We start from the raw sequence: 25,098 nt of genomic DNA, 5'->3' as shown, positions 1-25,098 counted from the left end.
TAATGTATTGTTATTGGGGAAAATTAGGTGAAGGATACTTGGGAAATTTCAGTATAATTTAATGTTAAAATTATTTCAAAATAAATAAATCACTCCTTGAAAGGTTTTTTTATAACTTCTGAAAGGATGAGGTACATGTTTCTTATTTTCTTCAAACATAACACTTATACAAAGAATAAAATTTTGAGATCTAATGTTAAATCATTGTCAATCTCAGAAGAATTGAAGCCTCTTAAAAAGGTACAGAAATCATATAGCTTTATCTCACCATAGTATCACCAGTAGTTAACTCAAAGCTTGGCATAGGAAATGTATCCAATAAACATTTATTAAAGGGACTATTAAATATATGAATGGGCCAATCAGTCAATGTCCTTTGGAAGCATAAATGTACATAATGATACATATTTATATTTTAAAAGATACTGCTCAAATTATGAAGTTAATGGGTGTAGGGTAAAGAAAATGTCAGGCTTTTCTGCCCTTCCGCCATCAGGATAGATGATGGATCCTTGTCCTGAATGCATGCCTGATGGTGGGCACCTGGAATAGGGTGTGGGCATAGGTAGATGGGATTCAGCTGAGCTAAGACTGTGCTTTTAAGGGCGGCGTCACGGGGGGACGCCAGCAGCCCCAGCCAGCAGCAGCAGAACCTGAAGGAGAAGCCGAAGCAGAAGCAGATAACGCCAGAGAGCCCAGATAGAGTGAAGACTTGCTGGGGGCTGGGAGGCCTGCCAGCCTCCCAGTCCCCCAGCCAGCACCCCTGCCTGCCATATGCCTGGTGAACCCCAAATAAAAAACCTGCAAAACTACTGAGGACTCTGATTCCTCCTTTACCCGGTCTGCATGGGATCAGAAAACCTGCCTTGTGCCCTGTCCTGCCCCTTACAATTGGCGTAAGTCGGCAAGATCCATGCAGACGGGTATTGGAGCCCTCCGAAGACCTGGAGGGACTAAGGAGAACAGACTTTGCCTGTGATGACGCTGGAGGCGCCATGGCGGCACAGAAGGTGAACAACGCCCACGAGCTACAGGACGAGACCTGGCATGAAGGAGACGCCCAAAAGGACCAGCCAACGACACCGGAAAGGACCAGCCACCAACACCGGAAAGGACCAGCCAATGACCCCTGAGGCAGCAGGCCGTTGCTGACGCAGGGAGAGGCCAATGGACTTGAACTGATGGACTTGGACTGACAATCCCGCCAGAAGGCGGAGGACCTTGCAGGTTGATATGTTTTGGGACCCTGGGGATGGAACAGTTTTGTTTGTAAACCCCAGGAGATGGGAATCTAGGGGTGGCCAGTGGGCCTAGATGGCCAAAAGCAGCCTGTGTATGCCCAGCAGCCAGGTGGAGGAGAAAAGCCAACTAAGAAAGCAAAAGCTGGTACTGATGATAAGTTGAGAAGCCCTGAGCGGCTGTTAAGCAGCCTGGGTATGCTGAAGAACTGTGAGTCTCGTAAAATCACCTGTGGGTGATGCCCTGCTCATTCTTGAGCGAGGGTGAGGAGCTGAGGAACCTGTCCTTGGGGGATGGGTGGGGAATGTGGCTTGGGGTGGAGCCCAAAACGAATGCAGAGTTTGGATCCCCGACCCATGTGATTGTGCAGTGGGTTGGCCTGAGTGCAGGGGTCTGCGAGTCGCATGGGTGGCCATGAAGGCCGAGTGTTGGAGCGACTGCAGACAGAAACCCTGAGGGTTGGCGATTACCCCCAACAGAATAAAATTGCCAATCCCAGAGCTAGTGCATCCTGGGGGTGGATGCTGTGTGCCTTGTAGCCTAGACTACAGCCAGAGAAGGCCAGGAAGCCTGACGGCTCCTGGTGTGATATAGTAGATGCCGTGAGTGATTCCCCTCCCTCGTATGAGCAGTGCCTTCGGCAGCAGATTTGGTGGCTCATCTGCTGGTACCAATAATTGTCTTTTGCACTTGGTTGGTGCCCTGCCTGGACTTATTTGTGTTCTGTTGTATTTTGTTATATTGTATTTTGTTATATTTGATGTATTTGCTTTTGTGGGCCATGGCTGCATTGTTTGTTTGCTTAGAAAATTGTATATATATGTATAGACTGTATGGCAGAAAACCCTGAGGGGGTGGACTGTAGGGTAAAGAAAATGTCAGGCTTTTCTGCCCTTCCGCCATCAGGATAGATGATGGATCCTTGTCCTGAATGCATGCCTGATGGTGGGCACCTGGAATAGGGTGTGGGCATAGGTAGATGGGATTCAGCTGAGCTAAGACTGTGCTTTTAAGGGCGGCGTCACGGGGGGACGCCAGCAGCCCCAGCCAGCAGCAGCAGAACCTGAAGGAGAAGCCGAAGCAGAAGCAGATAACGCCAGAGAGCCCAGATAGAGTGAAGACTTGCTGGGGGCTGGGAGGCCTGCCAGCCTCCCAGTCCCCCAGCCAGCACCCCTGCCTGCCATATGCCTGGTGAACCCCAAATAAAAAACCTGCAAAACTACTGAGGACTCTGATTCCTCCTTTACCCGGTCTGCATGGGATCAGAAAACCTGCCTTGTGCCCTGTCCTGCCCCTTACAATGGGATAATAAATGTTAACAGAGATCTAAACATAGATGCTTCTAATTTGGAAATGATGCAAGCTAATGAGAAAAAAGCATAATAGCAAGCAACATTTAGTGACTATTTAATCCTATTATTCTAAATGCTTTGCAAGCATTTCTCTATTTAATCCTTATGATAACCAAACCAAGTGCATGCTATTTTTACTCTTCTTTTTTACAAAGGGGCACATAGAGCTTTGTAACTTGTGCATGGTAATTATAACTGTACAGCAGTACTTCCTGCCTGCAGATCAAGTCAGAAAAAATTGCTGGAGAGATTCTGAAAACTGAAGTATGAATCCTGGTGGGAGATTAAAAGCTGGTGTGGGACTACACTATCTACTGTATCTACTACACAGGAAACTTTCCATACAAAAGACACACGCGCACATGGGTGCACACACCCGCACACTCTCTCTCTCTCTCAGTGAATGAATAAACGAAGCTAAAGCAAAGTGAGGGAAAGAGAAAAGACAAAATTACAGGTAAAAGAATTGGTTTCCAATCCAATCTCTTTGACTTTATTTGAAGATGGAGAGTGGCGGGGGTTTTTGGAGTGAACTGATACAGGACAACTCTCTTAAACAAATCAAGGTTATCTGAAATGCGTCATGTGCATAGTAGCTAAGTGAGGAAAAAATATAAAAACTAAGAATGGGAAGGGAGAAGTGAGGAAATCATAGAACACCATAATCACATGTCACCTGGCTATTAGGAATAACAAGAAATAATCACAACATTTCAGATAGTGTTCTATCTTTGAGCTTGGGGGCTTCATCACAGAAAGAGATCTGAGATAACCAATATGTCATCAGTTTGCATGTAAAAAAAGAAAGCAACTCCCTCTACACTAATAAAATGCTTTGAAGTGTACACATTTGTTGATTTTGTGACATATTCTTAACCTTACTAGGTAAGTACAGCTCTGCTGGGAGCAATTAATTCAGAAATCAACAGAAAAGTCTGCAGTGGGGCTAGAGGATCAGGAAAATAGCTGGAACATTTTCCTTGCTGCAGACAGCTGGATGTTGCTAATTTAGCTGCTTTAAGGCGATGGGAGCATGGGGGAAGGAGAAGCAAGGGTTTTTATTTTGCCACACCTGTAAATTCAAAGAAAAGGAAAGCAACATAGGCATTAGTAAGCAGAGCAAATGAAATGAATCTCTCCCTGCATTCCTCAAAGAGCAGATCTATTCTGACTGGCCTGAAGAAACCAGCAAACTTTCCTTTCAGGTTGTATATACTAAAATGGATCTAACTAAAGTATTAGTTTAAGCAGCAGCCTACATTTTCCTGTTTACATAGTTTTATTGAAATATATTCATATACTATAGAGTTCACCCAATTAAAGTATACAAATCAATGACATTTAGTATATGTATAATAATGTCATTGTATTCGATCTCATTTTAGTCACATTCAAGTAATTTACCTTTAGAAAAAATGGTTGAATAGTTTGTGATATAAGTAAATAAACACACAACACATAATATAAAAACAGAAAGATGTTTAAGGCAATATCAAACTTCTCAGTGTAAAATGGGTATGCCTAAGGTAGGTATGTATTTTGGTGACTTAAGAAAGACATTTTCCATCCCTAACATCATTTTGTAAGGTCTAACCACTTGACTTGGGTTATTTTTCAAAAGTGATTTCTGCAAAATGCAAAAGGAACCATTTGCCCTGTCCTTCAATTCATACATTTTCCTTATCCTTAATTTTTTTCTTGCAGAATAATTTCTGGCCATATCTAAAGCCATTCACCCTCTTCCTTACCATGCTTACCTCCATCTCCAGCTTTCTGCACCAGTGGACCATACAGTACCATATTTGCTAACAGTAAATATTTATAGCTCCTCCAGTGCAAAAAAAAAAAAAATGCATTAAAAAGGAAACAGGACAGAAAAATGGAGCACCTTTCATTATCTATTAGACATAAGTCAAATTCATTTAAAATTGGTAGTTTTAAGAGAGTTTTTTTTCCCCTAAACTTGACCAAAGTAGGGAGACTGCATAGTTTTCCCTTTTGATTTTCACTTTGATTCCTGGGGAAGAGGTCTGTAAGATGCTGCTGTGTATAGGATTTTATAGAGAGGCAATGAAAAAACTTAAAGGAAACCTGCCTTATCAACCAGCAAATTGTTGACAGTCTGTGGCTCAAATAATTTTAGCATAGTCCCTAAAACAAGTGCTCAATAAAAACGTTAGCTGAATGCCTTCTGAATAATGATATAACAGGTAATGTGCGTTAACACCTACCATGTGTCACCTGTGATCTATGTTTTTACATTATTCCTCTCACAGCCCAAGAATAGGCCCTATACTTTACTATCATCATCATTATCACCACCACCATCCTATGTTTTATGGATAGGGCTACTGAGGCAAGTAACATGATATATACCCTGCTTCAGAATACAAAATGACAGAATTTAAAGTAGACTATGGTTTCAGAGCTCACTTTCCTAACTATTAACCTCTTGAGTTCATCAGGAAATAATTAAAGAGTGGTTACCTTACAGCTTAGATTCAGTCTATTCTCCAAAGCCAAAGATATAAAGGCGGTTCTACTGGATATAGTGATTTTATACCCAATGGGAACTAATAATTACTTTCATATAGAAGATAAATATGCAGATAGACAGGGACTACAGGAAGATTTCATAGAAATACATAGGCAAAATGAAGGAAAGATCACCATCTGAAATGGAAAAATGGAGAACATGCAATAGAAAATGGATGAACTACACTATACATAGAAATAAACTATGAATAGTTGTGTTTCTAATGGAGATTCAATAAACACTCAGGTTCAATTATAGCGGATTTAGTATAAAGATCTAGACTACAACAGTAAGCAGTAAGTGATTTCATTAGAGTGAAACTGGTTTGATGGAAGAAGGTGCTAACAGCTGACCTATGCCTGCGTGTAGTTAAAAAACAAAACCCGGGCCTCCCCAGTGGCGCAGCGGTTGAGCGCTGGGTTGCGAAGCTGCCCGCGGCCTCTGCGGCACCGGTTCGATCCCCGGCTGCTCCCCAGCCACCGGAGGAGGGTCCCACATGGCGCGCAGACCTCTCCTGCCGCCCGCTGCTCCCCTCAGCAGTGTCCTTCGGTCCTTCTGCCTGCTCTGCTCCCCGCTCTGGCTCTGGTGAATTCTCTCACCCTCCCGCGCTTCTGACTGTACCCAGTGCTTGTATAAGTAAACAAACAAATAAAATAAATAAATAAATAAATAAAAACATGCCTCTATAAATAAACAAACAAACAAACAAACCTTCAAATGACTGGTAAATAGCAAACTAAAGTTACATATAAAATTATCCAAGATTCATTCTTTTGCATGTAGCGACCCAGTTTTCCCAGCACCATTTATTGAACAAACTTTCTTTGCTCCAATGCATAGTCTTTGCTCCTTTGTCAAAGATTAGTTGACCATAAATCTGTGGGTTTATTTCTGGATTTTCTATTCGATTCCATTGGTCTGTATGTCTGTTCTTGTTCCAATACCATGCAGTTTTGATGATTATGGCTTTGTAGTATAGTTTGAAGTCTGGGAGTGTGATGCCTCCATTTCCTTCTTTTTTTTTCAGTAGAGCTTTGACCACTACCTCACACCATACACAAAAATCAACTCAAAATGGATTAAAGAACTAGACATAAGACCTGAAACCATAAAATACATAGAAGGAAATATAGGCGAAACACTACGGGATTTGCACATCAAAGACATCTTTACAGACACATCACCCAAAGCAGTGATAGTGAAGAGAAAGATAAACAGCTGGGACTACATCAAATTAAAGAGCTTCTGCACAGCAAAAGAGACAATAACAAAAACAAAGAGAAACCCCACCAACTGGGAGAACATTTTTGCACCCAACACTAATGATAAAGGACTGATCACAAAAATCTGCAAAGAGCTGATGAGACTCAGCAACAACAAAGAAAATAATCCCGTCAAAAAATGGGCAGAAGAGCTAAAAAGAAACTTCTCTGAAGAGGAAATGCAAATGGCCAACAGACATATGAAAAAATGTTCAACATCACTTGTAATCAGGGAAATGCAAATCAAAACTACCATGAGATACCATCTCACACCAGTGAGAATGGCACATATTAAAAAAACTAGCAACAACAAATGTTGGCGAGGATGTGGAGAAAAAGGAACTCTCCTGCACTGTTGGTGGGAGTGCAAACTGGTCCAACCACTATGGAGAGCTGTGTGGAGATTTCTGGACCTACTAAACATAGAGCTTCCATATGATCCAGCAATTCCACTCCTAGGTATTTACCCAAAGGACACAGAAACATCAATTCCAAAGAGCACCTGCACTCCTATGTTTATAGCAGCACTGTTTACAATAGCTAAGCTTTGGAAACAACCCAAATGCCCAAAAATAGATGACTGGATCAAGAAGATGTGGTACATATATACCATGGAATATTACTCAGCATTCAAAAAAGATAAACACATGCAATTTGCAGCAACATGGATGGCACTGGAAGGGATCATGCTCAGCGAAATAAGCCAAAAAGAAAAAGAAAAATACCGGATGGTCTCACTCATAGCAGGAATCTAGAAAACTTAAATAAGGGACCAGGAAAATGAATATAAGAAAGTGAAAATCAAAATCAACAAAAAACTATGAACCAGAGACACTTTTTGGGGGTGAGGGGCGGGAGGGGAAGGATTGGGGTCAGAATGGGGTGTTTGCAATTGTATGGGGGAATATAAAAATAAAATTTAATATTTAAAAAAAAAAATGTTTGGGAGGATAGACACTAGGTGTTAACAGTAAGCAATGTGAGAATATATTGTTTTTAGGAATATAGTGTTTAAAAATGTTTTTGTTACATGTATTTTCTAATTTTCTGCAAATGGACTCTAAAAATGCATTTACACTGCTCTTATAGTAATAAAAAGTTGCATTCAAAAAAAAAAAATAAAAAAATAAAAAAGGAAACTAAAGTTATTATAGCTGTAATCTGAAATAAATATTATTGAAATATAAAAAAAAAAAAAAAATAAAAAAAAAAATAAAATAAAATTATCCAAGAAAAATATTCACTCCAGAAATACACTAAAATAATCTAAACGCATCTCGGATTTGCATGTATATCATCACTGAATGAACCACAGTCAGAGCACTCCAGAAAACTGGCTGAATTGACAAGAGAAGAAGCTACTGTTAGTGCTCAAACAAAAGTCACATTTGACTTTTGCATGAGACCACAGCTCTACCATGTGTACGTGCATTCAAGAAACAACAAGCAAAGTCATTTTGAGCATTCAAGACATAGGAATGAAAAGAAATAAGATATCTGAACACATCAAACCTTTTAAAATAATAGTGAGGCTCTGTAGGACATTTTAAATTGGCATTGGCAGGGGCTATAATTTTCTGCTAAAGATATATTATCACAATATTCAACCTGGATTTGAACCAAAGCTTATAAGCACTCTCCTAGATAATGCAACATCACACCTAACACTTTGGTATGTCATTCTACACCACAGATTATAATCCTGACTCCTTGGCTTGTTGGAAAGAATCATTTCTAAAGGCAGTAGGTTAACACATGAAATTAATATGGTAAACTGGAGTGACTTCTTTCCCTTTCACCCCCTTATATTCCTCTTTTCAAATGAGGAAAACATTTTTTTAAAAGTATTTCATAGTTCTAAAGTGACTCTGACAAGCTGCTGTTAAATTTTGAAATATAACTACTGATCACTCATATGACTACAAAACACAAATTTGTAAAAGCAAGAATAAATATTAATAGATGTTCTAATAAAGGTGTGGAGAAGCCAACCAGGGACTTAGATAATAGTAGCCTGATAAATAATAATTTTATATGGTGGTCAAGAAATCAAAGTTTTCTGCAGTACTACTTCTATCTGGATTTTTTTTCAGTGCTGTTTAGGAAAAATCAATGGTCATAACGCTTATATATATATAGTTTACAATATATTTTATACTCTATGCTATATATATTTTATAATACATGTTATATATATTTAGTTTATAATAGTTTATAAACTAGATCCTATCTTGCCAATTGTTCTTTAAACATTCTTAGCAATAATCGTGCCTCGGATAAACCTCATTGGCTACGATACTGCCACTGTGCAAAGCTGTTCTTTAAACATCCTTAATGACAAAAATTACATCCCCAACTCCACCCTATGCTTTCATGAGCCATAAGTATCATATAGTGAAATGCTAAGGTATGTTCTCTCTTCTTTTAAAATGTACTTCACACATAGCTAATTCTTCTTATTTCACCAGCAACTATCAGGCTACACATACAATTCAACTATGTCAAATGTATCTGTTAAAGGGAAAATATACTAAATCAAGGATCAGTATACATGGACAAAACTAAACAAGATTAATTTGGCAATGAAGAAACCTGCTAATGGGAAGTGTAAGACAGAATGGATTCTTTTTCACGTTTTATCCTCAGGTGGAAAGTCGATATCACATAGAGATATAACTTGGCCAATAACTGAAATTTGCTAATGTGGGCTTCTGTTATTTCTTTTCTAAGACTCTACTGTGCAGGAAATATGAGGAAGGAGGAAAGGGAGGGCAGAGGAGAGGAGCAGGCAGAAGAATAGGTCATGGTCATCACTGGTATAGATTGTTTTTAATACATAATTTTAAAAGTACTTGTGCCTAAATTCTTGACATCTGTCTGCCTTTCCATCAGGAAAGTAAGCAAAGGTATAGCTTCTCAGTAGAAGAAATTTTACTTCACTGGAAGAATAATTTTATGCATATATGATAATTATATCTCATAATTAAAAAAAAAACCACTGTGATCGGATATTAAAGTGGTTCCCAGGTTCTTAATATGCTTTGGCCAAAAATCAACAATAGAAAACCAACTTACTTTTTCATTTCAGCCAAAACAGAAAAATAAAGCCATATGACTGATATCTTTAATAAACTAAATTTATATTTCAACTCTAAAATAGATTTTGACATAACTGGCCTTAAAATAACAAAACATCATTCATTTGGGCCTTTTCCCAGTTAATTACTTGCTGGCATTGCACTAGGAATTCCTTGGCTTCACCTTAAACCAACACTCCCAAGTGCTAATTAGAAGACTATATACATTATTAGCCAGAGAATGCCATGCTTACATCATGCATGTTCCATATGTATCCTATTATTAACATTATTCTTTCACTCTTGGAAAACTCTTGAAAACAAAGCTCCTATTTAAACAAAGAAAGAAATTGGCTGTTATTGAGGAAATTCTTGTCAAAATGCAATTAATAGGTAAGGGCCAATATGACACAGAATTTTTTTGTCTCCAAAACATCCTTCACATGAATCAAATTTAATCTCCTGAAATAGTCAGTGGAGGGAAGGTAATGACTGCATATCTTATATATTTAACAGAACCAGGGGACTCCCTAAGCGAATGGCCAAACTCTCACGTGAGCAAACCAGTACCAAGCCACCTGACATCACAGGAAACACAAGCCAGCAATGTGCCTTTCCCCAGTATGGTCTCTTCAAAAGGCCACAGGACAGGTGGGAAAAGAAACATATGTAAACAAGGCAGATCTAATGGCTTCCTAATTATTAAGAAGATAGAAGCTTCTCCTTAATTGGCAAGCTAATTGACCACAATCTCAGTTTCAAAAATTGAGTCCAATCATTCAAACTTGGTCTATACTCCACAGATTTCGCCTCACACTTCCACACCCCTCATCCAGTCACAAAGTTGTCAGTTCTGCTTGATTTGTTTGAATACTGTACTCGACGACAGCTGTCGGAAACAGTACATTAGAACAGCTGCTGTGACAGTGCAAGGGGCTGGGGAGTTTAATTGGGCTCAATGTGACACTGTGCATTTTTCTAAACATAGAAATATCCACCAAACTAAGGAAATTTCCAACGGTCTGACCATGTTTACTTTTTGGCAATACCAACTGGTTAACCCCAGTTTGAATTGTATCATTGGTCTCATAATATCTTGGCTTTCAGGGTGGTAAGAGTAAAATAAAGAAAATGAAAAAAAGGTAGGAACTGTTAGATAGACAAAAAAAGGGGGGGGTGCATTAGGGGAGAGAGGAAATAATAAGGAAGTCACATCAATAATCTCTTTCAAAGACTGGTTAGTAGCCAAGGAGGATCCCACCGTGTCCAGAATTTACTTCCAAAAGAAATGTATTCAGAGGCCCTGAGCCTGGTGCCAACTGCAAACAAAACCACTCATTATGGTCACAGCCCCCTGGAGAAGGGGAGGAATGGCTTACTCTCGGCATCCGCGTGGAGGAGGAAAGCGAGCAGCAGCAGCAGCGGCCTGGCTATGTGCACCATCCTTGCACTTTGCAGCAGCGTGCACTGGCAGCTTGGGGTCACTGCCTGTGAAGCTGCAGCGGGTCTATCTGATCTGAAGTTTCAGCTGGAACCCTTTCAGAGCCTGTAAGGGGAAAAGCAGAGAAAAGAGAGGAAGAAAACAAAAAGTTATTAGATTACTCACATTTTCCTCTTGTCCCATCACAATCACCATGAGACACAACCCACAGTGAATAAATCGTAAATTATAACCATGATGTCTTTGTGTTAGGAGGGAAATAACTTGATTTGTAAGCGGTAGCCATCCTAGCGTATCTTGTCCCATTTTCAGACCATCCTAAAGCCAATCACCTCGAATTTCACTCTCTGCTTATGCCACCCTTTGGGCAAACCACTGTGAGAAGAAACTGTCGCTTCTTATGAAACAGTACATGAATATATGGGTGGAAGAAAGCATACCAATGCTATAGGAAAGATTTAAGAGATGCTCCATGGTATGGGATAAAAGTCTATTATTGAAAGACTAATGGAAGCTGCTTTCACAGCATCAAATGCAATGACACAGCTAATTCAACTTCTCCAGTTAAATAGTAGAGGTTCATTTTTTTTTTTTTAATACTAGTACACTTGGCTTCTTCCCTTAAGACATATCAATGTTCAAGTCTAGTTTGATTTCCGTAAGTCAAAACAATAGTTACCACAATCGTGTTTGATTTAAGAGGACTCTTAAATGTCCTGTGCAAGGGGTTAGTTTTCTCAACACTCTATGAAGAACAGAGAAACAACAAACTATTTTTGGAGTTCCTACTGTGTGCAAGACATCAGAGATTTCACGTAGTACAAAGTGTCTCAAGTATTAAAAAGGAGTCATATTCGATCCTTTCATCATCCTGACATCTCTGTTGAGTAGAGAAAATAAGGCAGATACATCAGATGTCTTATTCCTTTTTCCCAGGAAGGAAAATCAGATCATACCATAAAAGATAGGATCAGAAATGGCATCACAGAAAAAGAGAAACATCTCCAATCAAGCCTTAGAATGTAGGCAGGATTTTAACAAGAAAATGCGAAAACATTCCATGGGTTCTTTGCAAAGGCAGAGCAATAGGAAAAGAACTTGGAAAAGGTGAGTTTAGTGGCTTGGATGGAACAGAGATTTCCAAATATCTACAGTCATCAGAACCATCTGGAAGGTTTTTAAAACCTAACCAGACACCACCTCCGGAGTTTGTGGTTCAGAGAGCATGAGTTGGAGTCTAAGAAGTTGTGTTTCTAACAAGATTCAAAATGATGCTAATGCAGCTGGTCCTGGGCCACACTAAGGCCACTGGATTGGAGTGATAGGTCTATTAGAAAACCAGAAAAAGATGAGGCCTAAGAAAATGCTTCAGGCCGAGGGAGAGACACAAATGCCAATCTACTTTAACAAGCCTTCATTCAGTGACTGAATATTTTGGAGCAGAGAATCTTCATGGAACTAGACATTGTAAAGATTAACTGACAGCTGAATGTGGGGTGATTTAGAGAATGCTTTTAGGCCAAAGCAAGAGTCCCGCTTGTAAAGCAACACAGGCCTCAGTGTGATGGTGGTCATGGTGGGAATGGGGAAAAAAGGGAAGCAACGAGTGGCTCTGAGCAATAATTTAAGTCTGCTTCTTCAGGTGATAAATAATCAATCCTATAGAAACTTCACCCTAACTCAGCATCTTAAAGAGAAGGTACTTACTAAAGAAGGAGTATATGTTCTTGTTTCCTTTATTATCATGCAAACTTGAGAAAGATCGTTGAAATTCATTTGCAAAATGAAACAGTATACCTTTAAGTTTTGTATATTGGAATATTTGAAACCCATTATAAGATTCTTGACAGGAAATACTAGAGATATCCAGAAATAAACCTAATCCACTGAAATAACTTGTACTTCCAGAAGTATTGTAATGCAGAGACTATAGTGTATCTTTTTTGAAACAGAGCTTGAGAATGAGAACAAAAAATTTTTTTAAAGATATTATCTTTTTCATTACTATGCATGAGTGGTTTGAATGCTGGAAAGATAAAACTGAAAGGATGGTGGGGGGAAGCCATTCTAATTACCATTCCACTAGACAGTCTTTTTTTTTTCTTTTTAACAGATTTGTGGGTGACATGAAGAAACAAGTTGTACAGTGAAATGCATCTACTTGAAACCAAAAGCTAGCCAGCTGCTCCAAATCAGCTATTGTTATCATTCTCATCTGGAAAACAACTTATCAAGCAGTTCACAGATATTAAATGTTAAAATTCTGAAAACTTCAAAGGAAAAGGGCTAAAGGAATCAGCTCTCCCACCTCCTCCCTTTACCTCTCCCATTCTCATGTCAGCATTTCAAATGACAGCAAAGTCCAGGAGACATCAGTCCTGTCTGACTCAATTTGTGTCTGTGCAAGCGTATCAGAGCCAACTGCTACATAATGACTTGGTGCGCTCACAGCGATGGAGACGTATGAAATGCTCTCAGGGAAGAGGAGATCTGTTTTTTTCTCCTACTTGACTAACAACGTGTAAGAAGACCAAATTCTTCCAAATGAATCTACAAATGTTACCTCAGGACTTTGCCCAATGATACAATCTAGATATTAATGCAGGTGTATGCACACAGCATACATATTTATAGGTAAATGTGCTATTGCCCTTGGCCAAGATATGACAAAAGGAGATCAGAAGTGTGAAGATAAAACCAACCCTAGATGTTCATTCCAGTCAGTCTCCCTGCACATCTTATTTACTACATAGAAAACTGCCAACAGGTAAATGCTTGCATGCATATCAGTAAGGTAGAATTTAACTGTTAGAACAAAAATGGGAAATGGATTTTTAAAGAAATATTTACAAGTGAAAACAAAGATGAATGAGTAGTATAAGTAGTTTTCATTTGCCTACAGAAAGGACTGCCAAGTATTCTGCAGTGAAAAGAACAGGAAGGGGCTCAGAGATATTGCAAACACCACACTGTAGCTTACAACACAATGTATTATGAATTTGTCCAAAAGTCCTCACAAAGCCTATGTGACTAAGTTATATTCAAAGACAAGAGCCAAGGTCCCATCAGCCACATACAGGAACATCTGTGTAGCAAAATGAATACCAGCTACAATGAACTAAAACTCATGATATTAAAATCTGTGAGTTCGTAATTTTCAAAATAATTTTTAAAAATTGCATTGTTCATCCTAGGATGAAGATAAGTAATCAAATCATTCTGAAAAAATGGAGAGAAGGGGAAGGAATAATCGTTTTTAAAAATCTCTAAGAACTTAAAACACAACAACAACCTAACACCCTAACTGGAAAACAAGATGTCACTGTTTGTTTCTCAACATTTTGCAGTCTTTCTATCTCATAGCAATTCCATATTCTCAAGTCTAAAAATCTTAGAAATGATAGTATCATAATGATATTAAACTGGAACAGATAGTCATACAGAGACCATAAAACTGGGGAGATTGTATGGGGAGAAGTCCCAAAATGCTTGATTCTATCTACCTCCGAAGCCAATCAGACCTCTATAAAAGGACTGGAACAGGTTGCTAATTATTTAAGAGAAGCAACCAGTTGTACACAAGGTAAAGCTAGGAGGAAATGCCAATGTGTAAAACAGACAAAAAGTGGGGTTACTGTGGCTAAAGTCCCAGGAAGAGCCTGGAGTTTACAGCAATCCCTGTGGAAGATTCTAAGGGAACTCTAGGAAACTCCTGTGCCCTTAGCCTACAGTTAAAACACAAGGACATGAGAAAACAAAAATAAACTTTCAACATTTCACTTATTCATGAGAATTTTCCAAGGAAGAAAGCCCCCTAAATATTTAATCATGTTGTAGAACAAGAATCCTCTAGTGCTATCTAATATGACTTTCTACAATGGAAATGCTTTTTATCTGCACTGATAAATTGATTTCAACATGGCTAGTGTAATGAGGGAGGAAATATTTTCTTGTATTTAAACTGAAGTGTTAACTGTCATGTGTGGCCAGTGGCTGCCCTACTGGATGGTGTTTCAACAACACTCAGCAACATGGTTATAAATAAGGGCTATGTTTTCTGAGTTGTGGACTGAAACAATGCATGGGTATCCTTGAGTTCTCCTAGTCCTCCCTGCCAAATAATCAACCCTAAAGTTGCTGTGTTATGTGAGGACACTCTTTTCTCCTTTGAGTCACTTCCCCATGCGTCTCCCTTACTCAGACAATATATATATTTTCATAGTTTCATTTTTTAAAAAAGCTACTTTAAAGAATGTAGAGGGAGAATCAATAAATGGTCAAATGTACAACTGGAAAATGTCCAAAAAGAAATCATGTTATTAAAAGGAAAAACTGGTATTTCATATCCTAGTTTGAATTATTATGTTTCTCATTACTGAAAGTCTACATTTGGGATATTATAGAAATGCAAATTTCTGACAGCAAAATCACAGATGGGAAAGACAGGTTTACTTATAAACATCCATGTCAAATAAATTTGTATAGCATTTATGAAATGCCCACATTCAATTATGCCAATTATAGAAAGCACTACTGAGAGAAGAAGAGCAATAGAGGACTAAGACAGTGGAAAATCTCACCAGCTCTGAATAAATTTTTAAAAATGAAATTAAAAATTAAAAATTAAAAATAAAATAAAATTTTACTACAATGTAAAGAATAAAATAAATTATGAGAGAAATTTAAGTCTCTTTTAAGTGATACCTTTTTACAAAATAAAGTGTCCTAGGAAAACTTTGAATTTGTTCTACATTTTGCCTTAAACATGCTTATATGACAATAAAATTAGGAAAAAAATCCAAGAGGTTAATAAGATTGTATCAAATACAAACTAGTAACTCAATCACCTTGTTTTTAAGCTTAGGCTATGACTCAATACAAAGATACTAAGAAAGTGTAAGTAAGCACACAGTTCCTGGAGAAATCAACTGAATTATAAGAATAACTAAAGAGCAAAACAATGCCTAGCACAATATGGACACCATAAAAGACCTTTATACATTTGTTTCTAATACAATAGAAGATCATCTGAGCTTTATATAGCATGGTTCTCTTCTCAAATTATTATTGATAGCACTGCACTTAAATTTACATTTAAGGCACACATAAATATTTGCTACTTTCTTAAATGGCCAAATGGCATTACTAACTTTAATCATTTCTTTCTCCTTCAGGAAATAAAATTGAGATATGTCATGAGGAAGAAAGACAGGAAATAAATAAAACCAAACCTCATCACCCTACCTATTTTTTCCATACAAATGGAACCATCATTCTGATTTGATAAAGTAGGCTGGTTTCATTTAAAAGCATTTAATTTCCTTAAATTTGTATTGCATGTGATAACTTCTATCTAGTTTCATGTGTCAGTAGAGGAAAGTGGCAATGGAAAAATTAAGATACAAGTTTATTCAACATGCGGCTGGGACCCTGCTGTTTGTTCCATTCTTGCAAAATGACATTTAAAAAGTGAGAAATTGATCAATCTCACATATTATAGAGAGAGCTGCAACAGAGCCAATTCCCACCAAACAACAGGACACAAATTCTATTATTTTAATCTTTGGGCATTTCTCAATGGATGTGAAACCATTGTTCCTAACTCGCTATACCTGATTTTCATATCTTAAAAATGACAAGGGTGTTGCTTTATAAAGCATGCAAACTATTTTTTTGTCTTATGAACATATAAAACTTTAAAAATGGACTATGGCTAATAAGGTTACCATTATTATTATGTCCATTTTATTTCTGTCTGTACATATCAGCAAAGAAATCCAGCAATTCATGATATGTTTTACTTACTTACTATATATAGTAAATTTTAAAATTTATTTTGTGGAGCAATTCCCACTGATTTTAACAACGATTATTTTTTGTCCTTAAGATTATTTTAAAAACACAATGAAAATCTTTTTACTTATTTTTAAATACTTCATTACTAGAGCTCAACTGAAAGAGATTTTTACATACTCACAGGTGTTATGTCTGTCACCTCAGCCTCAGATTGATTAAAGCTCAGGGACAGTCACTCTCGAGAATGATTATGTCCCTTCCCCAAGGGACATCTGACAATGTCTAGATCTTTTGTTGTCACAACATAGGACGAGTACTAAGGGCATCTAAGGCATAGAAGCCCAGAATGCTGCTGAATATCCTACAAGGCAAGAAGAGACCCCCAACCAGAAATTATCCAACCCAAAATATCAACAATGTCAAGATTGGGAAACACTATCCTACATCATTAATGTGGAGGAAAAATTCAAAAGTAAACATGGGAAATTTCAAAGTCTGTTTCTAGTACATTATCTTTAAAACCCACCAATTTTAGGGGTTTCTAGTGCAGCTGTCATATATAATCAAAGCACATTTGAATTTCTGGGTACGGAAGTCAAATCACTATGGATGACTCCTAAATTTCCATTTTTGTACTAAGTCAGAACTGAAGTTGGCTTAATTTATGGAAAGTTCAGTTCAGAGGCTCAGATTTAAATATTGTCACCAATTAAAAGAATGAATCTGTTGATTCAACCTGTTTAATAGGGCAGACACTGCACTGATGTCTGTCAGTGAATAGACTGAGTTTCCATCTCTCATGATGGAAACTTAGCTCTTCTCTGAGGGAAACATTCCAGGATAGAAATACTCTGTTCCAAGAAATGTTCTCTCAAATCATTGCCAGCAACCGAGGTGGAAAGTGGAATCATGAGAGACCATCGTGAATGGCTGGGACATATGGAACTAAAGAACATTCTCTTTGTTTTCCCAACATTATCCAAATGACTAATCCCAAGCCTCTCTGAAAATTTATGAATAATGCAAATCATATAGTTAGTAGGTTCTATGTGGACAAACCAAATGAATGGTTATTATACCAAATAGAAACACAATCTAAAGAAAAATAGGAGGGATACATATTAATCATAGTTATTCAATATATATACCTCCTCTCTCACACTGCATATTTATTTTACTCAGTTATATCACAAAAGTATTTTTTATGTTAGTACCCTATTCACATCCATACTTCTTGAATGAAACCATAAACAGATAAAAAGTGGGGAAAAACCCCTACAGATCATTTTGGACAAGTCCCTCATTTAGCAGACAATGAAAGAAGTGAAAGGACATAATAGAATTAACATCCCCCAGGATACACATTTGGTTAGTCTCAGAGGAGGGTTTTATATGCCAAACCAATTTTCCTTCTCAATATAGCAGTCTGATTCTCTCAGCACTGACTTACTACAATGGATACACCTAGCTTAGGTGAGGTCATGATTAATTTTAAAATGAGCAACATAAAGAAAAGCTCTCTCCCCAATTTGACAGAGAAACAACATAAGGGTTGATTCAAATGAAGAGAGAAGAAAACCTAAAAGATGGGGTTTACAAAGGAAGGATGGGAGAATCTCACTGGATAAAAGTATTTGAGAGTCACTGTTTAGATAGCTGAGCTGGATAAATAATTGACAAATGAGAGTTTATCCCACGATTCAAAAATTCCCCAAAGAGTCAATCCTTTACTCAGTAACCGATTATATACTTAACTATCTTAGAGTCAAATAGTTTCTAGGTGTGCCTGGAATAGAAATGATTGACCAGAAATAGATTTTTTAAATTCTTGCATGTTAGCAATTAAATTAATAACATGCAGACATATGTTTATACCATCCTGAGGCATATTTATTTTGTATATTACAATCAAGTTCTTCTTTAATGGATTTTTTTCCCCTCTTTCATTTAAATTCCACTGAAGATACACATTGACTAATTGGTAGAAGACAGGAATGTTTTAGATGGTGAATTCCCAGAGTTATACAGGACAGTTATCCAGGTGGAAAGATGCCAACCCAAGTGCACTTTATTATAAAGTTGCTGAGGGCAACACAGCCATACTGAAAGAAGAAATGAAGATACACAATGGTTATTTTTCAAAAGCAGTTGGCATTATAAAGGGATTTGATAATAAAGTACAAAAAGTTCCTGCAGCAATAAAAGCACTATGCTTTTCCCATACCAAAAATGTGTCAGACTAGCAATGAAAAAATATTTTTCCCATAGTCACTCTTTTAGAAAATATGTTCAAGACCTCCAGAAAAAGACTCGGTAAAATACTATCATTTTTATTATACTGGCATTAAATAGCACAGATATCAAAATAACAAGTTTAAGGTCATTAAAAGCCTACTTGAAAATCAGATGTAATAACTTTCTCAATATTAAAGTTTCTGGATACTGACTGTAATCTTAAATGAATGGCCCATGAGATTAAAAAAAGGAAATGTTGAATAACAACATCAACCAAACTTCTCCACTGGAATAAAGTATAAAGTATTATCACATACGCCTTTTGAAACACAGCTTGTCATATCCTGAAGTAGGGGATTAGTTAGGTATTAACATGAGCAGGAGCAAGCTGGGCAGTTGAGAGGTGCTGGCGCAGGAGCTTGCACTCAGACCGGGAAGGGCAGTGGTTGTGGGGGAAATTGTACCAGCATCTTTGGTGAGGGGTCACTTCTATTTAGATCACTTCTATTTAGGTATGCCCAATAATGCCTTTGACACAAACTAAACATATTAAAAAATAATATATGGTTAAATATTTTTAATTGTAGATGTAAGCAAAGTTATCATGTTACTTATAAAAATTTTTAAGCTACACTTTTAAAAAATATGATCACTTCCTCCCATAGCAACTGTGACTGGTTCAAAACTAAGCAATAAAGCATCCATCTTCATTGTTAAATTTATCACTTTAGATTGATAAATCTATCCCAGTCTTATACATCCCACCAGCAAACATAGTGCATGTCTAAAAATACATATGAAAATATGTGTTTACTTACATATCTACTATAGTACAATGATCTAAATATAGTCAAATGCAGTTAGAACTTTTAAAAATGAGATTAAAACAATAAAACAGTAATAGAAGTTGCACTTTTTTTCCCTAAGCCACACACATCACTGGACATCGATTGTCATGGATATTCCACAGTTGGATTTTTTTTTTTTACATATATTTCAGGTGACAAATAGATGAAAAGTGAGTGTTTCCTGATCATCCACTAATTACCCTCTGGATTCAAACACTTGCTATCACAACAAAATTTTAAAGGCTCTTATGTGACAGCTAATGTCAACATGATGCAACACAGAGAGAAGAAAAGTAGGTTTTTTTTTAGATTTTCATACAATGTCCTCATTTGATAGTTGTGAGCCACTTTGCTCATCAAGTGCAAACAAAACATTTTTTGTTTTAACAATGAATGTCTTCCTTCATTCTTTTGCTCCATAAATATTCTTGAATACCAGGCATAGTGATAATATAAGAGACATAACCAAGTAAAAGACAAGGTCCCTGTTGCATTCTGTTGTGAAAGACAGAAAAACACATATAATTAAAAAAAAAAAAAAAAGAAAAAACAAGTTAACTGAAAAGTAACATAAAGAAGAAAAATTATTAGAGAAGAGAGCAAGTGGTTTGTGGGAGGGGACATGCGAGACATTAGATAGATAGAGAAGAACCCTAGAGGTGACAGATGAGCCCAAACCTGAATGACAGACAATGTGGAAATGAGCGGCCAGGCCAGCAGAGTGCACAGGACAGCAGCAAGGGGACAGGAACTGGTTTGGTGTGGCTGAAGCACAGGGAGTCAGACAGAGCAGCATGCAGGCTGGGAAAGTAGGCTGGACCCAGATTGCACTGGCCTGTAGGCCACATTGGAAAGGCTGGGTTTCATTTGAAATGCAATGGGAAGACACTGGAGGGCTTTATACTATGGAGTGACATGGTCTGATTTATATTTAGCTGCCTTCACCAGTGGCTACATGCCAATGTTTTTCACAATTGTGATTCTTCCCCCACACCCACCTTCATCCAAGTCTCTGTGGAGACTTCCATTGAAATTCATTTCTTTGGACACAACCATTGTGCTCCAGGTGTAAAGTCTTTTGACTCTTTATGAAAGTGTCCTAAATTCACTTTTCAGTGACACTATGGCTATCTCCTCTTCCCAATTCTGTTTAAAACAATCGGAAATAATGTGTTGCTTTTTACTGTTTTGAGCCCTTCTTTGTTCCATAGAACAGGACCTACAAAATCAAATTAATTTTCTTTGTTCCAGGACTCTCCTATGGAGAACGTGAAAGCATTTTAGAATGTTTACTTTAAAAGGAAAGTACCTGATGCTAATTCTCATTTACATTCCTGAAAACTAGGGAAAAAAAATCTGCTTTCATGTACAAAGCAACAGTAGGCATACTGGATCTCTGTGGTCACACTTTTACTTCTGTGACTCCAGAAAGGTTTTCTGCACATAATTTGAGAAAAAATTAGTTTCTGAAGTTTGTTGCATCAAAGTCTTATTTTGACCCTTTTAAACCAGGTAATGTTAACAGTTATACTAATACCCAATAGCACACTGGCATTCAGACAATTAGAAAACAAGACCTCTCTGATAATTTAAGGATACTTACTCTCAGGATTTAGAAGCTAGGCCCTGCTGTGAGTCAACTGCTGGCTAGTTTCTCAAATTGGCTGTTCAGTCTTAGTTATCTTTTACATTTCATCCCTTCGTTTGCACTCCAGGATTTCCTCCATTATTAAAGCAATGCTTTTAACACCCCGACATGAAGTCATTTGATGATTCCTGACTTATTCTTGTGGGTTACCAAAATAGACTTGAAACTTTCAGTATTTAACCTGATTCAAAATACATTTTAGAACTCTCTGGCTTATTATATAGAGGGTGTAGAAGGTGACAAAAAAATTGCACCTCACTCTGCAAAGGACTTGTCCCCACACTCACCCTTTATCCCAGACACTTGCTTTGGCTACCAGCTTTACATACTCTCTTTCACTTATTGCTCCTGGGCTCCCTGCTGCGCCGCCAGGTGAATAAGCCCAAAGTAACCTGGTAGCAGGTAAGAGGCCAAGTGGAATAGAGAGAAGCAATTCAGCCAAGTCATCTTACTATCAGCCATCCCAGTGGATGCAGCTGACCAGAGATTCAGGAAAAAGCCCAGCAATGATCAGTGGAGCATGGTCCACAACAGCTGAACCACCTGAGTGTGTCCCAAACTGCCAACCCAGAACATTTTGAGATAAATAAATGGATGTCAGGTTAAGCAACCAAGATTTGGGATGGTTAGGCATATAGCAAAAGCTATTGACACAAACTAGTTAAATATGTGACTCCTCTACTATAAAACAAAGAATTTTTTTAATGTATGTTTTCTTTGGAATGTTACCCCTACTTTAAAACTTAGGTAGAAAAGTTGGAGTCTTTTAGCTTTATCTGAATTAATTTGGTGCTCTTTTGACTGCAATCAAAGTAAAATCACTCGCATTAGCTTTCACATCCTTTAAGTAGGGTATTATTCTGCGATTTAGGAAAATCATTAAGGTGGAACTATTTGTGCCTCTTTGCCCCGTCTCACAATTAAAAATATTTTCTGCCACATAGCTCAAAGAGAACAAAATTGCTCTAAAATGCCTTTAACCATTGGCTAAAACCACATAGCATGACGTTCCTTCCTGGTGATATAATTGAAGTGACGTATGTGTCTGAGATCTCAATTGATCTCACCAAGTGTACTGACAGGTAGTAGTTAGCATAATTTTATCTTCATAGATGCTGTTTTTCTTAAACGGTTTCTGCCCAGGGATAAAGCCCGCAATTCAGGTTAGGTTAATAATCTAAAAGCATGGGAATTTTCACTCAAGCTTTTTAAAGAAAAACAGAAGTGAAATTTGAACAGTGTGTTCTCCTCCAGCCAGTTTCTGACCGAAGTGTTTGCTATTGGGTAGAAGCTAGTCAACCTAACTAGTTACTAGAAAGTGTGAAATATGAAGAGTCATGATGAGTACTAAAACTAATAAATGAATTCAGCAAGCCTGCTGGAAATCAGGGCAATATAAAAAATTAGCTATATTACATACTCAAAACAATGACAAATTATACTGCCATAAAAAGGGCAATATAATTAGCAACTAAATTAAACAATAAATCAATCACAAATAAATATACTTTGAAAATATACCATTTGCAATGGCCAAAATAATGTTAAAAACCAAGAAAAAATGTATTGAGAGAAGACTTTTGTGTAGAAAATTAAGTAGCATTAGAAATAATCTATTTAAGTTAATGATCATAATATTTTTGCAGTTTGAGTCATTATTGTAAAAATGTCAATTTTTCACAAATTTACTCATGAATTCAATGTAATCTCAATATAAATTTCAACATGCTATTTTTGAGAAATAGAAAATTTGATTTTAGAATTTATAAGGAAGTGCAAAGAACCAAGAATAGCCAAGACGTTATTGTAGAAAAATGTTGAAGGATTTAGACTACCAGTTACCAAGACTTACAAAGCCACAAATATTAAGACAATATAGTATTGGCTCAATGGAGCAGAATAATCACTCTAGCAATAAAACTACCTGTATTTAAGCAGTAGATCTATAAATAACTAAGTGTAATATAATAGTAAAAAAATAATCATTTCAGGAAATAGTACTGGATCAAACAAGTATCTTTAGGAATAAAATTATATGTTGACTCCCTATCTCACACTATATCCAAAAAACAATTCACATGGACCAGAGATGTTAATGTAGAGAAAAAAAATACAAGAGTAAATCTTACAGAACATAACATAGGAGGATATCTTTGTAACTTTGAGGTAGGCAAATATTTTTGAAACAATAGAAGTTAATAACAAAATGGATAAACTAGAATTAAAATGAAAAATGCCAGCTCATTCCAAGACATTATTAAGAAAGACCAAACCAATGAGTAGAAGAAGTTATTTGCAACACCCCTATGCACACTGTCATCTGTTATTGCATTATGGGTGTCCTTTGTGGTGGGGAGCAAGGTGGCAGGGGCAGTTATTAGCAAGTGGTTCACACACACAAAAAAAAACAAAATGGTCACCTAATAGAAAAGTGCCCAACAATGTTAGTCCTTGGAGAGATGCAAATTAATATCAAGAGAAACTACTGCATATTCACTGGAATATTTAAAATTATAAATTATACACCAGCACATGAAGGCTAAGTTGTGGGACAAATGAACACTTAGGTACTGCTGATGGGCATGCAAATATGGCAAAGCATTCTGTAGTACATGTAGTATAAAGCTAGCTATATACCTAGTCTATCACCTGGTAGTTTCCTTGCTGCCAACATTAACATAAACACTACAATAAAAAAGAGGTACAAACTAGAAATAACCTAAATGCTTAACGCTAGAGTAAATAAATAAATCGTGGTATATTTATTATATCAAATACTTCTTTACAATAATTAAAACAAAGTTACTGAGAAAACTAAAAACAGTTTTTCCAGATACTTCATTACTGTGCAAATTTTCTTACTTACCCCTATCAATTTGAAAAAAACAAATTAGTCAATAAAAACGTTATTCAAGGGCCTCCCCGGTGGCGCAGCGGTTGAGCACTGGGCTGCTAAGCTGCCCACAGACTCTGCAGCGCTGGTTCGATCCCTGGCTGCCGGCGAGGGTTCCACATGGCACGCAGACCTCTCCTGCCGCCCGCTGCTCCCCTCAGCAGTGTACTTCAGTCCTTCTGCCTGTTCTGCTCCCTGCTCTGGCTCTGACGAATTCTCTCACCCTCCCGCACTTCTGACTGTACTCAGTGCTTGTATAAATAATCTTAAAAAAAAAAAAAAACATTATTCAAGTTACAAACAAATTAGAGTTGAGTTGCACCTGTCTTGGTTACATACACAGAAGTAAGAGACAGCAAGTATCTAGCCCAAATCTCTGAGAATCTAAAGACATATACTTTTCATTGCCGGGATCAGATAGAGCATTGGATTCCAAACATGAAGTAGCACTGAAAGAGGATGAAGAAATTCCTTGTGAAGAAAGAGGAATGCTCCAACATCCAGAAGCAGTGCAGTCTGAGGGCCAAGACAAACAGTAATGAGACCAGAATTCTAGGTCAGCTTTGGTGCTCATTCTCCTGTTTACCTTGGCTGAATTCATGCCCTTTCCTGCCTCAATTTCCCTATCTGCTCTATTTTATAGCACTTGTTACCTTCAACACAACACATAATTTATTTGTTAGGATTATTGCTTATTGTCCCTGGTCCCAGTAGATTACAGTTCTACAATGCTAAATGTATGAGGGCCTCCCCGGTGGCACAGCGGGTTGA

The 25,098-nt window shown here is 37.4% G+C and overlaps 1 protein-coding gene and 1 non-coding gene across 3 annotated transcripts in view; both read right to left on the bottom strand.

The window, feature by feature from the left end:
- Positions 1-25,098, bottom strand: part of PTPRD (protein tyrosine phosphatase receptor type D) — a 2,089,263-nt gene that overhangs the window by 384,454 nt on the left and 1,679,711 nt on the right. For both annotated transcript variants that reach the window (XM_054689298.1, XM_054689299.1), the window contains one exon: positions 10,846-11,012. In XM_054689298.1, coding sequence (XP_054545273.1) covers positions 10,846-10,909 — 64 coding nt within the window. In that variant the 5' untranslated portion in view covers positions 10,910-11,012. The remainder of the gene's footprint in view (positions 1-10,845; positions 11,013-25,098) is intronic.
- LOC119233072 (U4 spliceosomal RNA) lies at positions 8,562-8,705 on the bottom strand. The gene has a single exon (XR_005122240.1). It is a non-coding gene; the product is annotated as a U4 spliceosomal RNA (small nuclear RNA).

Source organism: Talpa occidentalis, unplaced genomic scaffold (genome assembly GCF_014898055.3).
Source record: "Talpa occidentalis isolate TD23 unplaced genomic scaffold, MPIMG_talOcc4v2.1 talOcc4.7, whole genome shotgun sequence".
NCBI lineage: Eukaryota > Metazoa > Chordata > Mammalia > Eulipotyphla > Talpidae > Talpa > Talpa occidentalis.
Note: the sequence above shows the minus strand (reverse complement) of the source record. Positions and strands in the feature narration are given on the sequence as shown.